This window comes from Somniosus microcephalus, chromosome 9 (assembly GCF_052327205.1).
Source record: "Somniosus microcephalus isolate GS21.2 chromosome 9, FLI_Smic_1.0, whole genome shotgun sequence".
In the NCBI taxonomy this organism is placed as follows: domain Eukaryota; kingdom Metazoa; phylum Chordata; class Chondrichthyes; order Squaliformes; family Somniosidae; genus Somniosus; species Somniosus microcephalus.
This window is the reverse complement of record NC_140995.1, coordinates 102704757-102725306: the sequence shown is the minus strand read 5'-3', so window position 1 is coordinate 102725306 and position 20550 is coordinate 102704757. Positions and strand designations below refer to the sequence as shown.

The 20550-nt window shown below is 45.2% G+C and overlaps 1 protein-coding gene across 13 annotated transcripts in view; it reads left to right on the top strand.

Annotated features, from left to right (window-relative positions):
* The window catches only part of dtnba (dystrobrevin, beta a), a 694100-nt gene that overhangs the window by 640695 nt on the left and 32855 nt on the right, over nt 1-20550 (top strand). For 10 of the 13 annotated variants that reach the window (XM_085996923.1, XM_085996913.1, XM_085996915.1 and 7 more), the window contains 2 exons: nt 1898-2057; nt 12471-12560. In XM_085996923.1, the coding sequence (XP_085853049.1) occupies nt 1898-2057; nt 12471-12560 (250 nt within the window). Of the gene's footprint in view, nt 1-1897; nt 2058-12470; nt 12561-20550 lie in introns of those variants that run through there. The other 3 variants (XM_085996924.1, XM_085996922.1, XR_015079517.1) reach the window with 2 other exon arrangements.

Sequence of the window (20550 nt, the reverse complement as noted above, 5' to 3'; positions counted from 1 at the left end):
CCAACACCCACATGCACTTTTCAGCAAGAGTTTGATAACTCAAGAGCAGAAATCCTGATTTTTATTTTTCCATCTTAATCTGAGGAACTGAGACCAATTATATCGCCATCCCACTGCCCAGGTAGAAAACAGCATGCCAATTATTGCCATGATTATGAGTTACACTGAAAATTAGCAGATTAGATAAGAAGTAATGGATTCCTAAGAGTGATTATAAGGCTGTAGTCTCAACTGAGAGAGTCAGATGTAAAAGCAAAGCTGGAGAAGTTCAAGATGAACTGTTATCTGATCCCCCTCATGTAGATTGCATCACTTACTGATGTGTGTTAGAATATACGTTCTATTGTCTATAAGTGTATTTTTTTTAATGTGTTTGTTTTGCAATGGCTGTGGTTTGCATTGTGTGACAACTGCTGCATCTTCCGTCCTTGGTGCAGTGACATTCCACAAGGAATACTAATGCTTTTCAAAGTCCTTAATCCAGATTTATTGAGAAATAGTCCCCAGTTGATACCGGGAGGTTTTTAGTCCAGTAGCTATCACAGTATTTTATTAACAACCATTTGCTTCACATCAGAGCAGTTTGTCGACACTTTTTTTTTTTCAAATACAGTGTCCCATTTGAGTAGTGGATTAACATGAAGAATTTTCAGTTGTAACTCATCGTTAGCATAAAGTGATTGGAGCTTGCTATAAGCAATTCCCATACATGCTATAGATAGTTTTCAACAGCTTTCCATGTTTCCTGAGAGGGGAGAAGACAGATAGATGCAAATCTCTGTTTTATGGTACAAAAGTGATACCATAGTCCCTAAAAGTTAGTAATAACTACATTGTTTCAGACATTAGGTCACCTCCATTCATTCCTTAAACGTCCTCTGTAAATAGGGACCATCTCCCAACAAACAGTCCAATCAGCCAACAATGTGTAGCAGCAACAAGTAACTGTTAAGTCTGTCGATACTAGCAGTGAAAGGTGAGCAGAATTATTAGCTATTCCTTTTCAGCCTGCCACAGCAAATTGAGGCTAATTGTACCCGTTAGCCATCTGCTACCTGGCCTGTTTCCATATGCCTGAAGCAGTATATTGACAAAGTGGGCCTTTCAGGCCGTTGCCATGAGACAGCCCTGCAATCATTTTTTTTGTGGTTCTATTAATGCCTAAGAAAGGCTATTAGCCTGGTTCCACAAACAGAATTAATGGACTTCTTAGCTCTGATGTGTGTGCTTCAAATGCTAAAGAGTAACAAAACCCTACTGCACCGGAACACTAAAATGTGAGGCCAAAAGAGGGATATGGGTGCCGGAATTATAAAAGGCAGGTTTGTCCTAATGTATCACTGGAGTATGAGCTATTTGATTTAGAGGTTATTTGACATGAAAACATGATTAGTGAAGCTAGTTTTATCATAAATAATCAGTACGTAACAATGCAAATCAGGTGGATGACCGCTTGAGTTTAGGGATTTCAAGCTCCACTTGTGGGGTGGTGCTCATTCAGATGAATAAATAAAGATGCCGTTGGGAGAGGAGGTAGTTTCCATATTTTTGCTCTGTTTCTGCCAGTCAAATTAAATGACCATCAACAGTAATGGTGCATCCCTCATCATACTGGTTACAAAATACATTCAAATTGATCTTTGCTGTTTTACACACCAAGAATGTTGAGAACGAATGAAAAGTACTAAGCAATGTCACTTTAATGAGTCCAACAGTTTGGTTGAAGGATGAAAATAGTCATAATGTGATTTTTGTTTTCTTTGCGGTGACATTGGATGATCCAAGGTATGGTGAAATTGCTTTAGGAAAGGATGACATTACTTCTTTTGTCTTTGGTTTATAAAATGTTATGAACTGGCTTTTGAGATGAACATTATTCTATTTTCTCATTGTACAGGCTCAAGCCGCTGGCTCTCCTCGTTCATCACCTAGCCATAGTGCCAGCCGTCCCATGCCAATGCCCGTTCGGTCAACTTCTGCTTGCTCCACACCAACCCATGGTCCTCAAGACTCATTGTCTGGGGTTGGAGGAGATGTGCAGGAAGCTTTTGCACAGGGTAAGTAGTAATCTTGCTATATGTTGGTTGCCTAGATAAGTTTGCTTTTTCCTTTCATGATTACATGTGTATACTTTTACATAAAGAATTGCAGAAATAAGCGTTTTTCACGCTGTATATTTTATTTGCTGATTATAAAGAGGTAACTTTTTATATCCCAAAATATTTGTCCTTCATATCTTGTAAAAACAAAAACCCTGCCAATGTCAGTTATATGTAGAAATATGAGAATTCATGGCTGAAAGCACACCTCAGCTGTGATCTCGCAAAAGTAGTAGCAATATTCAAGAATGTGCCACAAAAACAGTTTAATTCTGAATAAGACACGTAAGTGGCATAGTAGAATCCTAAAAGGAGAGAAAAATGTGATGCTATCAAAGATTGACCACTGTATTTGCATCATCACTTAGGTGCAATGTGGTCTGACAGTTCCTAGAACTAGATACTGTTTAACTGCTTAACACTCGTGGGCCTTAACAGCCATTAGTAAGATAAGACCATTACCTTTCCTGGAATGGATTTGACTTGGGCCCCTAAGGTGAGGGGAATAATAACTGAAACTGCAGTCGATATTTTGAAGTCTGTTGAAGGTACTATAATAGTTGACTAAACAGTAAAATCCTTTATTTCTTTACGCTTTCTATGCAACCTGTTAGAAGTGATAAATATTTATAATAAGCATTTTATGCCAATATGACTTATTTAAATTTGTTCTCGGGATGTGGGCATTGCTGCATTTATTGCCCGTCTCTAGTTGCCCTGGGAAGATGATGGTGGTCTTTCTCCTTGAACCACTGTGGTCCTTGGTATGATTGTTCTTCCACAATGGTGTTAGTAGGGAACTCCAGGATATTGGCTCAGGAACAATGAAGGAACAGTGATATATGTCAAAGTCAGAATGATGTGTGAATTGGAGGTGAACTTAGATGTGATGGTGCTCTCATGATAGATATTACTGCTCTTGTCCTTCTTCATGGTATAGGTTGCAGGCGAGGGAGGTGCTGTTGAAGTAATCTTGGTGAGTTGCTGTAGTGCATCCTGTAGATTGTACATACTGCAGCCACAATGCACCAGTGGCAGAGGGGAGTGATATTGGGCCAGATTTTCATTGGGCTATGAGGCGGGCTTTCAGGCGTGCGGGGGGCAAAAATCCCGAATTCGGGGGTCCCGACACCATCCTGCCCAAAACCCGCCTCCACGTAAGTTTCAAGGGAGGTGGGTACCTGCCCCACACTGAGACCCGCCGACCCGAGGTGGGAAGGGATTAGTGCCAATTAACTGCCAGTTAACAGGCAGTTTTTAGCCTAATCCCTATTTTGAGGGGTGTCGTATGGGATTCCCGATGGCTCCAAACCACGCCAGGTTAGAGCAGGCGGGCCGTCGGGTTGAAGGACTTGGCGGGGTCGCGATGTCAGTGTTCAGGTGAGTGATGGGTGCATGAGTGCAAAGGTAAGTATGTTTGGTGTGTCTAAAGTGTGTAAAGAAGTTTTACTTACCTGTACTTACCTTAACAGCCTTTCTTCCTCTAGGCGTCGGGAGTCCATCACTCAGCCGGCACTGAAAGCTGAATGGCTGCGATCTGTCAAAAGTGACAGCCTTCAGCTTTCAGTGTCTGTGACAGTTCTAACTGAGTCTGCGTAGAAGGACTCCGGTTAGAAGTCAGACTGTCAGTGTTTGACAGCTTCAAACAGCTGTGAAACACTGATATTTCATCTGTCAAAAACTCTTGACAGATGAAATTTTAGCCTGTGACGTCACCTGTTGCCAGGTGGCCCTTAATTGGCCTGCTGAGCCTGCTGGGCGGGCTCAACAAGGTCAATCAAGGGAAAATCGTGTCGATTGGCCGGACGTCGATGGAGGTGGGACTAAAACCCGAAAGTTGTAGTCCCGCCTCCTTCCCGACAGCTTAAGGAAAATCCAGCCCATTGAGTCCAATGGCAGGGGCATTGATCAAGCAAAGTGCTCTATTCTGGATGGTTTTGAGCTTTTTGAGTGTTGTTGTGGCTACACACTTCCAGGCAAATGATAAGTATTCCCTCACACTCCTGACTCCAGCCTTGTAGAGGATGGATATGCTCTAAGGGTCAGGAGATAAGCCACTTGTCACAGATTACCCAGTCTGTGCCCTGATCTTATGGCCACTGTGTTGATATGGCTGCTATAGTCCTTCGAGTCATTGTTGGTCCTCAGTATATTGATGGTGAGAAACTCAGCAATGCTGGTGCTGTTGACGGTCAAGGGAAGATGGCTGGGCTTTGTATTATTTAACTTGCCTCCAACAACCACAACTATCTTCATTTGTGTAAGGTGTGACTTCAGCCGCTGGAGGGTTTTACCCTTTAGCCCTATTCACCTCACTTTTGCTATGGCTCTTTGGTGCCATACTCAGTCGAATACTGTCTTGACAACAACAACAATTTACATTTATATAGCACATTTAACATAGTAAAACATCCTAAGGCGCTTAACAAGAGTGATATCCATAAATAAACATTTTTGACACTGAACCACAGAGGGAGATATCAGGACAGATAAGCAAAAGCTTGATCAAAGAGGTAGGTTTTAAGGAGCATCTTAAAAGAGGAGAGAGGCGGAGAGGTTTAGGGAGGGAATTCCAAAGCTTAGGGCCAAGGCAGCTGAAAGCACAGCCGCCAATGGTGGAGCGATTAAAATCGGGAATGCATAAGAGGTCAGAATTGGAAGAGCTCAGAGACCTCGAAGGCTTGTAGGACTGGAGGAGGCTACAGAGATAGGGAGAGGCGAGGCCATGGAGGGATTTGAAACCAAGGATGAGGATTTTAAAATTAAGGCATTGTTGGACCGGGAGCCAGTGAAGGTCAGCAAGCACAGGGTTGAAGGGTGAACGAGATTTGGAGCAAGTTAAGATACGGGCAACAGAGTTTTGGCTGAGCACAAGTTTATGTGTGTTGGAAGATGGGAGGCCGGCCAGGAGAGCATTGGAATAGTCAAGTTTAGAGGTAACAAAAGCATGGATGAGGGTTTCAGCAGCAGATGAGCTGAGGCAGAGTCGGAGTCGAGCGAAGTTACGGAGGTGGAAGTAGGCGGTCTTGGTGATGGAGCGGATATGTGGTTGGAAACTCATTTTGGGGTCAGACACAACACCAAGGTTGCGAACAGTCTTGCTCAGCTTAAGACAGTTGCCAGGAACGGAAACAGTGGTCAGGGAAAGGAGTTTGTGGCAGTGACTAAAGAATGGAACCAAGCTAGAGCAGTTCTGCTCAGTTGGACAACGGAGGAGCAGCGTTGGAGGAGGACGGTGTGGTCAACTGGGTCGAAGGCTGCAGGTAGGTCGAGAAGGATGAGGAGCGATAGTTTAATATGGTCACAGTCACAAAAATGTTATTTGTGACTTGACAAGGGCCGTTTCAGTACTGTGGCAGGGCTAGAAACCTGATGGGAGGAATTCAAACGTGGAATTGCGGGAAAGATGGGCACAGATTTGAAAAGCGACAACATGTTCAAGGACTTTGGAGAGGAAAGGGAGGTTGGAGATGGGGCGGTAGTATGCAAGGACGGAGGGGTCAAGGGTGGGTTTTTTGAGGAGAGGGGTGATGACAGCAGATTTGAAGGGGGGGGAGGGACAGTACTTGAGGAGAGGAAACAGTTAACAATATCAGCTAACATGGGGCTCAGGAAGGGAAATAACGTGGTCAACAGTTTGCTCGAAATAGGATCAAGGGAGCAGGAGGTGGGTCTCACGGACAAGATGAGGTCGGAGAGAGCATTGCAGGAGGTGGGATAGGATCTAGAGAAAGAGGTGTGTTCAGGGTTAGGGCAGTGGGGAACATTTGGAGAAGTTTGTCCCGATGGGCTTGGGGAAGGGAGGAAAGCGACAGAGGCAGCTGAACGGATTGTCTCTTTTTGTGACTAAAGAGTCCTTGAGCTCCTTGCACTTATTGTTGGAGGTGAGGGTGGTTTAAGAAGATGGTTTGTGGTGAAGAGAAGCCAGGGATTATATTTGCATTCCTGGATGATCTTTGAATAGTGAGCAGTTTTAGTGATGGAGAGCATAACCCGATAATGCTTAATGATAACCTAATAATAATCAAAGCTAGTCTAAGGTCTAGAGTGAATCTGGCAGAACCTGAACTGACCGGGTGAGCAGGTCTTTGGTTAATACGTGTTTAATGGCACTATTGATGAGCAATGTTCCCTTTAAGCTGTGCGACTGCACAGCTGTCTCGAGGTTCCGCGCAGCCAGTTGAGCCAGCTTCACAATGCAAAAAATTGCACATGTGCGGACGTTTGAATGGGTCATGTAGCCCTTTAAAGGAGCAGCATGGCCCCAAAAAAATTAAGGGGAACATTGTTGATAAGTCCTTCCAACACTTTACTGATGATTGGGAAGAGGCTGCTGGAACAGTAATTGGTTAGGTTAGATTTATCAGTACTTGTTCCGTGAAGACTTACGCTGTGATATAAAATGTTAACTGGCACATACAGCAGTATACATCTGTGGTTTATTGAATTGGAGAAGGTTTTACTTATTCAACGAGCCATACCAGCGATAATTTGTCTTATTTTATCATGGAGATTGGTCAATAGAAGATTTCACACATTTTCCTTCCTATACTTCTGTTTGCATTTAATTTTGGCTTATTTCTGGTTCTTTCTCCATTAAGAACATAAGAATTAGGAGCAGGAGTAGGCCATACGGCCCCTCGAGCCTGCTTCGCCATTCAATAAGATCATGGTTGATCTACGACCTCAACTCCACTTTCCTGCCCTATCCCCAAATCCCTTAATTCCTCTGGAGTGCAAAAATCTGTCTATCTCAGCCTAGAATATACTCAACGACTCAGATCCAAAACCCATTGGGGCAGAGAATTCCAACGTTTCACAAACCTTGTGAGTGAAGAAATTCCTCCTCATCTCAGTCTTAAAAGGCCAACCCCTTATTCTGAGTCTGTGCTCCCTAGTTCTAGACTCTCCAACCAGAGGAAATTGGCATCTACCCTGTCAATCTCCCTCAGAATCTGATATGTTTCAATGAGATCACATCTCATTCTTCTAAACTCCAGAGAGTGTAAGCCCAATCTACTCAATCTACTCAATCTCTCCTCATAGGACAGCCCTCTCATCCCAGGAATCAGTCTAGTGAACCTTCATTGCGCCACCTCTAAGGCAAGTATATCCTTCCTTAGTTAAGGAGACCAAGGGGGAGAAATTCATTATTGCCTTGTATGGGAGTGGTAACCTTTGAAAGCTGGGAAACTTATGATTCCTAGCTTTCACGAGATTGGGTTTAGCGCTCCAGGAAGGAAGTGGAGCACTAAATCAAGCGCTCCACTTCCTCCTAGTGCGCTAAAGGACGCAGGCAGGGCAGTAGTTGTGCAGCGCTACACAATGGGTCATGCGGCACTGCCGCATTCCGAGGCTGCTTCGCTCCCTTAAAGGGAAGGGCCATCGCTGCAGACTCTGCATTGGGACCAGTTAGCTGGTCCCCAACAGAGGCCACGAATCGGCTCAATCAGTCCCATGCACTCCAGCAGAGTGCCGGGCTGATCGATTGTGGCCCAGGAGAAGGAAAAATAAATTACCCAAACAATTTTTTTAAATTTAGGCACTTAGCTCAGCAACCTCCCCTTTAACTTTCACCTCCGAAGCACCCGGCCTCCTGAACAATGCCTCCTGCAGCTGCCGGTGTTGTCACCCGGCGATGCTGCAGGGGCGAAACCGAAGTTCGAGTCTGGGGCACAACCAGGGCGATGCGCACAGCGATGATGTCACGATCTCCAGGTGAAGGAGATCAGGGCGCAACGCCATACCGCCGCCGCAAACCTCCCGCCGAATATAGCGGGAGGCGATATTCTTGCTGCGCCTGGGCGGTAAGTGGTTAGCACCCTGTTATCGCCCCCCCCCCCCCCCCGGAGGCAATAACGGGAGGCGCAAAGGCACCCATTTCCTTCCCCCTAAACTGTGCGCAGTACTCCAGGTGTGGTCTCACCAAAGTCCTGTACAATTGTAGTAAGACTTCCTTACTCTTGTACTCCAATCCCCTTGCAATAAAGGCCAACATGCCAGTTGCCTTCCTAATCGCTTGCTGTACCTGAATGCTAACTCTGTTTACTGTACGAGGACACCTAAATCTCTCTGAACACCGACATTTAATAGTTTCTCACCATTTAAAAATATTCTGTTTTCCCATTCTTCCTACCAAAGTGAATAACATCAAATTTCCCCACATTATACTCCATCTACCACCTTATTGCCCACTCACTTAACATGTCTATATCCCATTGCAGGCTATTTGTGTCCTCCTCACAGCTTACTTTTCCAACTAGCTTTGTATCATCAGCAAACTTGGATACATTACATTCAGCCTCTTCATCTAAGTCATTAATATAGACTGTAAATAGCCGAGGCCCAAGCACTGATCCTTGTGGCACCCCACTAGTTACAGACTGCCAACCAGAAAATGACCCGTTTATCCCTTCTCTTCGTTTCTCTCCGTTAACCAATCCTTGGCGGACAGAAAGCAAAGAGTTGGAATAAACGGGTCGTTTTCCGAGTGGCAGGCAGTGACTAGTGGGGTACCGCAAGGATCGGTCCTAGGACCCCAGCTGTTCACAATATATATTAATGATCTGGACGAGGGAATTGGATGTAATATCTCCAGATTTGCAGACGACACAAAGCTGGGTGGGAGGGTATGTTGTGAGGAGGATGTCGTGAAACTCCAGTACGATTTGGACAGGTTGGGTGATTGGGCAGAAACATGGCAAATGCACTATAATGTGGATAAATGTGAGGTTATCCACTTTGGTGGCAAAAACAGGAAGGCAGATTATTTTTTGAATGGCAATAGATTGGGAGAAGGGGAAGTGCAAAGAGACCTGGATGTTCTTGTGCACCTGTCGCTGAAGGTAAGCATGCAGGTGCAGCAGGCGGTTAAGAAGGCAAATGGTATGTTGGCCTTCGTAGCAAGAGGGTTCGAGTACAGGATCAAGGATGTTTTGCTGCAGTTGTACAGGGCCTTGGTGAGGCCGCACCTTGAGTATTGTGTGCAGTTTTGGTCGCCTTATCTGAGGAAGGACGTTCTTGCCATGGAAGGAGTGCAACGAAGATTCACCAGGCTGATACCTGGGATGGCAGGAATGACGTATGAGGAGAGATTGTGTCGATTGGGCTTATACTCACTGGAGTTTAGAAGATTGAGAGGGGATCTCATCGAAACCTATAAAATTCTGTCAGGCCTGGACAGACTAGATGCAGGAAGGATGTTTCTGATGGCTGGGGAGTCCAGAACCAGGGGTCATAGTCTAAGGATAAGGGGTAAGCCATTTAGGACTGAAATGAGGAGGAATTTCTTCACCCAGAGAGTGGTGAACCTGTGGAATTCTCTGCCACAGAGGGCGGTGGAGGCCAGTTCATTAAATATATTCAAGAAGGAGTTGGATATATTTCTTAAGGCTAAAGGGATCAAGTGATATGGGGAGAAGGCAGGGACAGGGTACTGAATTTGGATGATCAGCCATGATCTCATTGCATGGCGGAGCAGGCTCGAAGGGCCGAATGGCCTACTCCTGCTCCTATCTTCTATGTTTCTATATCCATGCTAATACATTTCCCCCAACCCCATGAACCCTTATCTTGTGTAACAACCTTTTATGTGGTACCTTATCCAGTGCCTTTTGGAAATACAAATATACTACATTCACTGGTTCCCCTTTATCTACCCTGCTAGTTACATCCTCAAAAAATTATAATCAATTTGTTAAACACGATTTCCTTTTCATAAAACCATGTTGACTCTGCCCAATCATATTATGATTTTCTAAGTGCCCTGTTACCACTTCCTTAATAATGGATTCCAGCATTTTCCCGACAACTGATGTCCGACAAACTGGCATGGAGTTCCCTGTTTTATCTCTCCCTCCTTTCTTGAATAGTGAGGTTACATTTGCTACCTTCCAATCCGCTGGGACCGTTCTAGAATCTAGGGAATTTTGGAAGATCACAACCAATGCATCCACTATCTCTGCAGCCAGGTTATTTTATTTTATTGAATGCCTTTTGGAAATCCAAATAAGCTACATCCATTGGTTCCCCTTTATCTACTCTGCTAGTTACATCCTCAAAAAACTCTTAATTTGTCAAACATGATTTCTGAGGTTATTACAGACATGGTCCAGATCTTTAAAATGTTGAGTGGTAACGGGCCTATAGTTTTAACATGATAATTAGTGAAAAGCCCTGCCTCCATAATTTCAGCAAGAAAAGACATTTAAAAGAGAAATACAGAAAAGAGGAGACCAGGAAAGAGAAATGGAAAGAAACAGAAAACAATGCATTAATGCAACATCTCCTTTGTCCCATATTGAAGTTTATGCTTTTGATGTGAATGGATGCCGTATATGATTGATTGCAGAAAATCTCATCCCCAGTTGTAAGCAATTCAGACCAGGAGGTCTGTACAGCTCAGTGCTACACCAGTCCAATTCCTTGTCTGTGCTAGAAAAAGCAACTGGAGAACTATGGTTGTCCCCTGAGCTTAGGAGGTAGTGAAAAAAACAGCCAAGGTTCTTGCTTTTGAACACTAGCCAGTGCCTCCTGCTGCAAATTCTGCATGTGGACATTGAGTGAGAGCAGGAATGAGATTTGATTGCGATGTTCACCAGCAAGAGTGCATGTACCAACTGAGTGAACTTAACAACGGAGCCACCAGGGGAACTTAAATAAACATTTAAATTGTTAATTGATTTTTGTTTTGGAAGTGTTAATGTAGGGAGAGTATTTTTTCCAAATTAGTAATTATATTAAGCTCACAGAACCCCCACCACCCTATCCCTCTCCATGCCTTATCCTATTATAGAGCAATGCAAGGAAAAATATTTATGTTGTGAGTATAATGAAAAGGCAGTAGGGCTGTGGTTGTTGTAGGACAAGGATTTTAGAACTGCTCCTCGCCTCCAGGGCGAGACGCACACTGCAGCATCAAAAAGAGCAGGAGGCATCAGTAGGGGGCAGAAGCACCTGCAGATGGTGAGGGGGAGGGAATGGCTGTCAATCTGTCTATTCTATATTTAAGGAAGACATGGGGCAGGATTTTCATTGGGCCGTGGAGGCGGGATTGGAGGCGTGTGGGGGGTTAAAATCGTGAAATCGGGGGGGGCACAAACCCATCCCGCCCCCAACCCGCCTCCAGGCCAGTTTCAAAGGAGGCGGATACCCGACCTGTGCTGGGAGCCGCCTCCCCGAGGCGGGAAGGAGATTAGTGCCAATTAACTGCCTGTTAACAGGTAGTTAACAGGCAGTTTTTAGCCTAATCCCTATTTTTATTCCTGAAGTGTGGGATTCCCAACGTCTCCAAACCACGCCAAGTTAGCGAGGCGGACCGTCGGGCTGAAGGGCTTGGAGGGTTCGAGATGCCTGGTGTTCAGGTGAGTGGTGGGTGCATGAGTGCAGAGGTAAGTGTGTTTGTTGTGTGTAAAGTGTTTAAATAAGTTTAATTACCTTTTACTTACCTTTACAGCCTTCCATCCTTCAGGTCTCGGGAGTCCCTCATCTCACTGGCACAGAAAGCAGAATGGCCGCGAGCTGTCAAAAGTTGCAGCATTCAGCTTTCTGTTCTGGAGAGATCTCTAAATCAGCCTGAGAGGAAGGAATTAACTTAGTGTACAGATTGTCAGTGTTTGACAGCTTCAAAGAGCTGTCAAACACTGATATTTCATCTGTCAAAAGCTCTTGACAGATGAAATGTCAATCTGTGATGTCACCTGTTGCCGGGTGGCCCTTAATTGGCCTGCTGAGCCCGCTGGGCGGGCTCAACAAGGTCAATCAAGTGAAAATCGTGTGGGTTGGCCACAACTCATTGGAGGCGGGACTACAACCCCAAAAGTTGTAGTCCCGCCTCCTACACGCCTCCAGTATCAAAATCCAGCCCATGGTCTCCATAAGCCAAGCCCTTCGGATTAGGCATGAGGTAGAAGAGGGACAGAGGTGTCCACTACTGGACTCCTTCCTTCTAATAGTGACATTAGCAGGCTTTTTGCTCCTGCCTCAGGATGTCCTCTTCTGACGCTAGGTGGAGTTAGTGGTACTGAGGCAAGAGGTGGAGGGATCAGCTGATTTCCCAGACCAAGCTCCCACACCTTCATTTTAATGCCATTTGGCAGTCAAGGGTTGAGTGACTGAGTTCCCTGTGAGTGGTTGCCGGGAGGGAAAAAATTGCCAGCAGTACTTTCATCAGTGCGAATCCAGTGGGTCTCTCCATCCCATTTTCTCTCTTTTTCTCCCAGTATACCATTCAATCTGGAAAATCCAGTCCAGAATCTTCAGGTAATATCGTGCAGAAATTCTGAAAGTGATCTCCTACTGCACAGAAAGTCCTATTAGTGATATAGGTTATACACCAGCCTGAACCTGCAGATCTTTTTTCATTTTGTACAGGAGCCCGCAGAAACCTACGAAATGATTTGCTGGTGGCAGCTGACTCCATTACAAACACAATGTCCTCGCTGGTCAAGGAGCTCCATTCAGGTAGGAGCATAGGTTGAAACTGGGCATGGAACCTAAGCTCATTCTCTGGCTAACCTGAAGAGTTAACTAAAAGCTATGTTTATGGTGTTCATTTTTAACAGAATTAATATATTTTTAAAAAATTATAATTTGGTTTCAGATTGCTTAAAATTCATAGCGTGAGATCGTGATCCCACTTGCTGTAAGTCTCTCTAGATTTTTGAGGAGCATTGATATATCTCCCTACTCTGCTGGTGGGGAAAATGGATGTTTAGCCACCCCTTGGGATCAGATGTAGCCCTTTAACCTTTCAGCCTGTCAACACCAGATGATAGTCACACTAGACCACTCAGAATCAGATTCCACTCACAAGACAAATGTTTAAAAAGAAAGCTCCCAACACATGGCAGGATGTGCACAAGTGGCAACACACATAAAGAGGCATGCTTACTGTCCGTACTTGCTATTGGCTCTTGCTGTAAAGGGATTTGGCAATCTGAAAGCAGAGTTCCCGCTAAGGTGCGCGTGCGCGGCTGCACAGTGGTCTGACAGGTCCCGCGCAGGCCACTCAACGGTTTTTATATGGTAGATACCGCACATGCACAAAAATTTGAATGGGCCGTGCATTGGGGGAAGCAATCTGCGCAGGAGGCAGTGCAGCTTCTGGGGAACACTGTCTGAATCTTGTCACAATTAAGCAGAATTAAGATATTTGTGAACGAATTCAAATGGGCCTCAGCACTTCTTGACAATATTAAGGAGATCAACCTGCAACAATATGGCAACAAAATAGTTTTCCCAATTTAGTTTGACTCCAGCTATTGTAGAACTATTACTATGCTGACATTCCATTTACAGGCTGTCTAACACAGGTTCACTTTGAGTCTGATCTTGTGTATGACAGCAGAACTCTGATCCATAGTACTAGCTCATCGCAGTTGCTTCACAAAACCATGAAGCAAACCATGCTGCCATCTTTCCTTTGCCTGAACAGGCACTGATTACAGGAGCTCAATGAAGCTCTTAGTGCAGTGTTCTGCCATTGAGAGGTGTTTTTGATGTCGACTCCTCCATAAGCTTCTGGAGTAAAACTGCATTTGCAGTGTTTGAATTTGTTCTAAAGGTACACGTATTGCGTATGAAACCACATCATCAAAATGTACAAACATATTTGCTCTGTTGGGTCAGAGTGAAAACTATTTGTGTCATTTCCAGTACAACCCTTTCTCGAAATAACTTCAGCTCCAGACCCACCAGTGGTCCATCAACCACCCCACTTTGTATCACTTTGGAGAAAATTTCTCCCTTGCAAATGAGGCCTTCATCATTCAGAACCTCACTGGACCAACCTGATCAAATTCGTCAACATCCTGCATGTCTGCAAATGCAGTACGTTGTCCCTCCTTGGCCTCCTCAGCATGTCCACGGTATTTGTCATGGTCAATGACAACATCCTTCTTCTCATCTCCAAGTGACTGCACTTGCATGGTTCCAGTCCTACCTGTTCCAATACAGTCAGTATTGATTGATCCTATTTCTGTCAGAAACCCGGCTTACCAGCAGTAGATGGCTCCTTTTTCATCAAAGACTTTCTGTGTGAATGTCGGTTCCACCATGTTCTCCACCTAAATCAACATGGCCACGGCATGTCTCCCATTGCCGAATCCCATCTCAGGTGCTCCCTTGCTCCTTGGGCACCTATTCCTCGTTTGAGCACCTCACCCTCTTACATTCCTCTCAGCTTTCATATAAAGTCCTGTAGTTACTGCCTTGCCAAGATCGCCTCAGACTTTGCAGTGAGTGACTGCTCAACCTTGCCTACTTTAACTTCCACCTTCATTCCTTTTGCTCCCTCTCTTCTAACTTTTCTGAACCCCTGCCCATACTGAACCTCGCCCTTCACATCAGTTCACCTGCACAGATTCATGGCCATCTCAGATTGCTCCAGAAGCCTCCTAGGGTCTTTATTACCAACAAAGACATCTCACCCATATCCTTGGCAGCCTACACAAGACCACTAGGATACATAGACCTCTTTTTTCTTAAAGATTGAGACAGTTTGTACAGCTATCACTTGTCCCTCCTCCTCCTCCCTGCACCTGGACACCCCCAGCCCCTTTGTCATCGCTATTGCTGCAGCTTTTGTCCTAGCTCACCCCCATGCTCTTTAAGCTCATCTATTTCATGAAACATACTAACCGTGATGGACAGGTAAAGACCCTCTGGTCCATCTAGCCTGTCCCACACAATTGTGATACCTTGTGAATCACAATATATACACTCCACCCCACCCAAAGCCATGTCTCCTGGGAAAGGTAAAAAGAAAAGATAAAAAACCCAGGCCAATTTGGGGGGGGGGGGAAATCTGGGAAATTCCTCTCCAACCCATCTAGGTGATCGAAACTAGTTCAGGAGATCACTCTGGCCCTGAGTTCCCTGCAGTACCACCTTTTGTAAGAGGTGATCTCCGCCCCAGCCAGAAACAGGTCCAGTTCTCGCTTGAAGGAATTCAGCGAATCAGCATCCACCGCACGAGGCGGCAGCCTGTTCCAGAGATCCACTATTCTCTGGGAAATGAACCATCTCCTGACATCTAACCTAGATCTGGCCTTACACAACTTAAATTAGTGACCCCTGGTCCTCCCAAACCTATTCAATTGAAACATACTGTCAACTGGAACACAATCTATTCCCTTCATTATCTTATGAACCCCAATCAGATCACCTCTAAGCCTGTGCTTCTCTAAAGTGTAGATTCCCAACACTTTTAGCCTATCTTGATAACTGAGATGCTTTAAACTGGGCATTAGCCTAGTGGCCCTCCTCTGCACCCTTTCCAGAGCCTCGATCACCCACCATGTGAGGAGATTAAAACTGGACACAGTATTCCAAGTGTGACCTGACCAAGGTCTTGTACAAGGACAGAATAGTATGCCTCGTCTTATACAATTGTCCCATGGATACACCCCAACACCCTATTTGCTCTAGCTATCGCTTCACGGTATTGCTCATGTACCTTTAAAGATGTATGCACTAGAATGCCCAAATCTCTTTCTATCTCCACCTTCTTTAATGCTTTTCCATTAAGGGTGTGTGAATGTTGAGCATTTTCCCTGCCCACATGCAAAACACTGCACTAATCTAAGTTATACATCATTTGCCAGTTGTGAACCTAATCTCCCAACACTGAGGGGCTTCAGTTACATGGATAGACTGGAGAAGCTGAGTTTGTTCTCCTTGGAGCAGAGAAGGTTGAGAGGAGATTCGATAGAGGTGTTCAAAATCATGAGGGGCCTAGACAGAATAGATAGAGAGAAACCGTTCCCATTGGCAGAAGAGCCAAGAACCAAAGGGCACAGATTTAAGGTGATTGGCAGAAGAACCAAAGGCGTCATGAGGAACAACTTTTTTACTCAGCGAGTGGTTAGGATCTAGAATGCAATGCCTGAAAGGGTGGTGAAGGCAGATTCAATCGTGGCTTTCAAAAGGGATTAGATAAGTACCTGAAGGAAAAAGATTTGCAGGGCTATGGGGAAAGGGCGGGGGGGGGTGGTGTCAAAAGAGGGGTCAAAAACCAGGGGGCACAGATTTAAAGTAATTGGTGGAAGGTTTAGAGGGGATTCGAGGGGAAATTTCTTCACCCAGAGGGTTGTGGGGGTCTGGAACTCACTGCCTGGAAGGGTGGTAGAGGCAGAATCCCTAACCACATTTAAAAAGTACTTGGATGTGCACTTGAATTGCTGTAACCTGCAGGGCTACGGACCAAGAGCTGGGAAGTGGGATTAGGCTGGATAGCTCTTTGTTGGCCGGCGTGGACACAATGGGTCGAAATGGTCTCCTTCCGTGCTGTAATTTTCTATGATTCTATGAGTGGGACTTTGCTGAAGTGCTTTTGCAGAGAGCTGGCACTGGCTCAACGGGCCGAATGACCGCCTTCCGTGCTGTAACCATTCTATGATTAAGATGTGCCTGAAGCAGACGAGCATCATCTACAGTCCAAACACTCACACAGATCTTGGTACTATTTGCAAATTTGCAGATCGTGCCCCTGACACCTACATCTAAATCATTAATAAAAATAGTAAAGCGCAACAGTCTCAATACCGAAGCCTGCGGAACAACACTGGTGACCGGTCTCCAAACAGATCCATATCCTTCTATAACTACTTTTTGCCTACATTCTGCCAGCCAGTTCTCAATCCAGCTCAATATATTACCACTAATACCAGCAGCTTCGATCTTATAGAGTAGCCTCTTGCGCGGTACCTTATCAAAAGCTTTTTGGAAGTCTAAGTAGACAATGACTACTGGACTTCCCTCATCCACCAACTTTGTAACTTCTTCAAAAAATACAATTAGATTTGTAAGACATGACCTTTTTATGAAGCTATGTTGGGTGTCCCTAATATGCCCCTCTCTATCCAAGCATTCATATATTTCATCCCTAATGATTCCCTCAAGCATCTTACCTATTACTGATGTTAAACTAATGGGCTTATAGTTACCCAGGTCTGTCTTGTCACCTTTTTTTAAAGATGGGGACTACATTAGCCTCCTTCCAGTCTACAGGAACCATTCCAGAGTGCAGTGAGCTATTAAAAATATAGGCTAGGGGCTCGCACAGAAATCCACCTCCTACTTCCATGACCCCCTTCCCACCCAACAACTGACCACTCAACTCCCTTCTCTGGCCACAAAGCTGACAAAAGTTGTCAATATCTAATTGCCCTTTTCACTATCAAAGCCACCACCTTCATCCTCCATTCTCAAGAAGCCCACCCTTGACTCAGCCACTCTCCCCAACTATCATTCCATTTCTAACTTCCCTTTTTGACTCAAGATCTTTGAATGTGTCCTCACCTCCAAGTTCTTTGTTCATTTTTTCCTCAACACTCTATTCAAATCAGTCAAGTTTTCATCTGACCACATCACTGGAACACCCTGATCAAATTCATTAACATCCTGCGTGACTGCAATTGTCCCTCCTTGTAAAAAAACATCAGTTATTAATCAAACTTGACTCAACATGTCGACAGGATTTGTGATGGTCAACTGCAGCATCCTCCTCAGTCCATCTCCCAAGGGACGGCTCTTGCATGGTTCCAGTCCTACCAGTTCCTACAATCAATGCATCTCCCACAATGGTTTCTCCTGCGTATTCATTTCCAGAGTTCTTCAAGGTTTCATCCTTCAGCTGTCTCAGTCCTACACTTTGGAACTTTCTCTCCACCCTTCAGCTCTCTAACCCCCCCCCTAGCTTTAAAAGCCACCTCAAAACTGATCTCTTTAACACAAGCTCTCGGTCAGCACTTCTAACTCTGCCACAAAGACCGAGCAGGAGAGCACCTGCTCCTTTCCTTCGTGAAGCAATTTTCTATGTTAAAGACATAGTTGTAACGTCCGATTCCTGTGGATCAGAGTGGATACTCCCAAGATGTTTTGATGAGAAATACTTGAAATCAGCTCCAGTTAGTGAATTTTGGTGGGGATGCGAGCCAAATTCTGTGTTCGGATACTCTCCCCGATGGTGGTTCTTATCTGTCTGTGATTTAATGCGAACTGAAATTGTTGATAAGAGTGAGCATTCGCAATAGTGTTGGATTTCCAACCAAAATATAAGGAATCCAGATTCCAGCCTCTAGACTGAAAGCAAAGGCATTGATGGCAGTTACAAACAAATCTGGCATCCAGACTATGCCAACCTCTCAGCTGAAGGAGGATGTGTGATGGGAAACAGCTGTATGGAAAAGTAAAAATATCAGATATTAATCAAACTTGATAAATGATTTCCTTTTGTTAGCCTGTGTGTTTCTTTTAGAAAAGAACAAGCTGGGAATCTAAGCGCGGCCACCCACGTGTCTGAATAATCTTTCCTTGCATATTAATTTACCTTTCCTGGCAGCATATGCATTGCAGACATTGAAGTGCCATCTCAGTGTAAAGAACACATTATGACATTATTACCAGACCTGACAATGTGACTTGCTGTCATTAGAATAATGGATCCTTTTGAAAACTGGCACACTGGAAAATTGGATACATGTCCACAGACGCTGAAATGTCATCTGACAGATTTCAACAGACTCAAGGTGTTCAGCAGGTTTCCTGAAACCTTCTATTGTGGGGTTGACATCCATAATCCACAAATCTAGCCAGGTGTCTGTTTAAGTCAGCAGCCTTATCAAATTACCAATAAACCACATTCTGTGTCAATTTTAAATGTTAAAGCTGCAGTGTTACATAAAAAGTTATGGTCCAGTTATTGTATTAAAGCAATAAGGTTTTCACGTCATATTGGGACAAAAACTACAGTGTAACTAAACAGTAAAATCACTAATCTGATGATGAAACCCAGTAAGTGGTGTGAGACCACCTTAAGGAGAGAGTTTTACACTATTTTACCTTCTCATCTACTGCAATATAATTGTAACCAGTGTGAAGCCATCTTAATAAAATGTTTTCTTAAGCAGTCCCTCAGAACCGAGGATGACTTGCTTCCACATTAAAAATGAGTTCGCAGGTGACTGATGAGTCCAATGCGGGACCTACAGTCTCTGTCACAGGTGGGGCAGATGGTGGTTGAAGGTGCGGGTGGGTGTGGTGCTTGGGTTGACGTGCGCTGCTTGTGCTTGGCTTCCGCTTGCTCCCGGTGAAGAGACTCGAGGTGTTCGACGCCTTCCCGGATGCTTCTCCTCCACTTTGTGCGATCTTGGGCCAGAGATTCCTAGGTGTCGATGGGGATGTTGCACTTTTTCAGGGAGGCTTTGAGGATGTCCTTGAAGCATTTCCTCTGCTCACCTGGGGCTCTCTTGCCATGTCGGAGCTCCGAGTAGAGCGCTTGTTTTGGGAATCTCGTATCGGGCATGCGGACGATGTGACCCGTCCATTGGAACTGATCGAGCGTGGTCAAAGCTTCGATGCTGGGGATGTTGGCCTGAGCGAGAACACCGACGTTGGTGCGCCTATCCCGCCAATGGATTTGCAGGATCACGCGGAGGCAGCATTGGTGGTACCTCTGCAATGCTTTGAGGTGCCTGCTGTACATGGTCCATGTCTCTGAGGCATACAGCAGGGCGGGAATCACTACTGCTCTGTAGACCATGAGCTTGGTGCCAGGTTTGAGGTCCTGGTCTTCAAACACTCTCTTCCTCAGGCGACCGAAGGCTGCACTGGCACACTGAAGGTAGTGTTGGACTTCGTCATCGACATCTGCCCTTGTTGACAGTAGGCTCCCGAGGTATGGAAAGTGGTCCACGTTGTCCAAGGCCTTGTCGTGGATTTTGATAATTGGGGGGCAGTACTGTGTGGCGGGGGCAGGTTGCTAGAGGACCTTTGTCTTACGGATGTTTAGTGTAAGGCCCATGGTCTCGTACGCTTCAGTGAAGGTGTTGACGATGGTTTGGAGTTCGACCGCCGAGTGAGCACAGATGCAAGCGTCGTCTGCATACTGTAATTCGACAACAGAGGATGGGACGACCTTGGATCTGGGCTGGAGGCAACGGAGGTTGAACAGTTTCCCGTTTGTTCTGTAAGTTAGCTCCACTCCAGCAGAGAGCTTACTGAGGGTGAGATAGAGCATTGCAGCAAGGAAAATCGAGAAGAGCGTTGGTGCGATGACACAGCCTTGCTTGACCCCGGTCCATACGTGAATTGGGTCTGTGGTGGAACCGTTGGTCAGGATCATGGCTTGCATGTTGTCGTGAAGCAGGTGGAGGATGGTGACAAACTTTTGAGGACAGCCGAATTTGAGGAGGACACTCCATCATCCCTCATGGTTGACAGTGTTGAAGGCCTTTGTGAGGTCAAAGAAGGCCATGTACAGCGGTTGGTGCTTGTGGTAAACCACTGTTATACCTGTCTGTATGTGTATGTGTATTCCACTAGGTACAGGTCTGGACATGCCTCGGCTGACTCCTCCCACTATTCCAGGTATATAAGTGACTACCTCCCAGTCCCTTAGTATTCTGGACGGGTCGACCACTCGAGACAAGACCTTCATTCTTTAGTTAAT